The sequence below is a fragment of the Fulmarus glacialis genome, unplaced genomic scaffold, assembly GCF_000690835.1.
Source record: "Fulmarus glacialis isolate BGI_N327 unplaced genomic scaffold, ASM69083v1 scaffold6491, whole genome shotgun sequence".
NCBI classification, from domain to species: domain Eukaryota; kingdom Metazoa; phylum Chordata; class Aves; order Procellariiformes; family Procellariidae; genus Fulmarus; species Fulmarus glacialis.
The window spans coordinates 17,811-18,251 of record NW_009194576.1 but is presented as its reverse complement, the minus strand read 5'-3'; the positions used below and the strand labels follow the sequence as shown (position 1 = coordinate 18,251).

General features: G+C 60.1%; 1 protein-coding gene across 1 annotated transcript in view; it reads left to right on the top strand.

Annotated features, from left to right (window-relative positions):
* STK10 (serine/threonine kinase 10) overlaps positions 1 to 441 on the top strand; it is a 9,512-nt gene that overhangs the window by 1,390 nt on the left and 7,681 nt on the right. The window contains exon 2 of the mRNA XM_009587804.1: positions 7 to 106. Within this exon, the coding sequence (XP_009586099.1) occupies positions 7 to 106 (100 nt within the window). The remainder of the gene's footprint in view (positions 1 to 6; positions 107 to 441) is intronic.

Genomic DNA, 441 nt, shown 5'->3' with positions numbered 1-441 from the left:
GAAGCCGCCGAGGCAGTACGAGCACGTCAGGCGGGATGTGGACCCCGAGGAGGCCTGGCTGGTGCTGGGCGAGCTGGGCGACGGCGCTTTTGGCAAGGTCTTTAAGGTAGGAAAGCACCCCGAAACGCTGCTGGTGCACCAAGGGTTTTGCAAATGTTTTGGTTTTTTTTTTTTTTCCAGCGCTGCCTCGCATCGTGCAGCTTCCGGCGTGCAAGAAACTAAAAAGCCTCTAAACAGCCCCAAATTTCTAGCAGAGGCTGGCAGGGGCCCCCGCCCATCCCCAGCCTTTGGCAGGGGGAAGAGCCGCCGGCTCCCGGAGCCGGCCGGTTTGCCGGCGGGTGTTTGCCTCCTTGGTTGGAGCGAGGGGGTTGAGATGGGGATGTTTTTCTCTGAAACCATGGTGCGGAGCCCGAGCGTGACAGGAAACCCAAATTCGCCGTT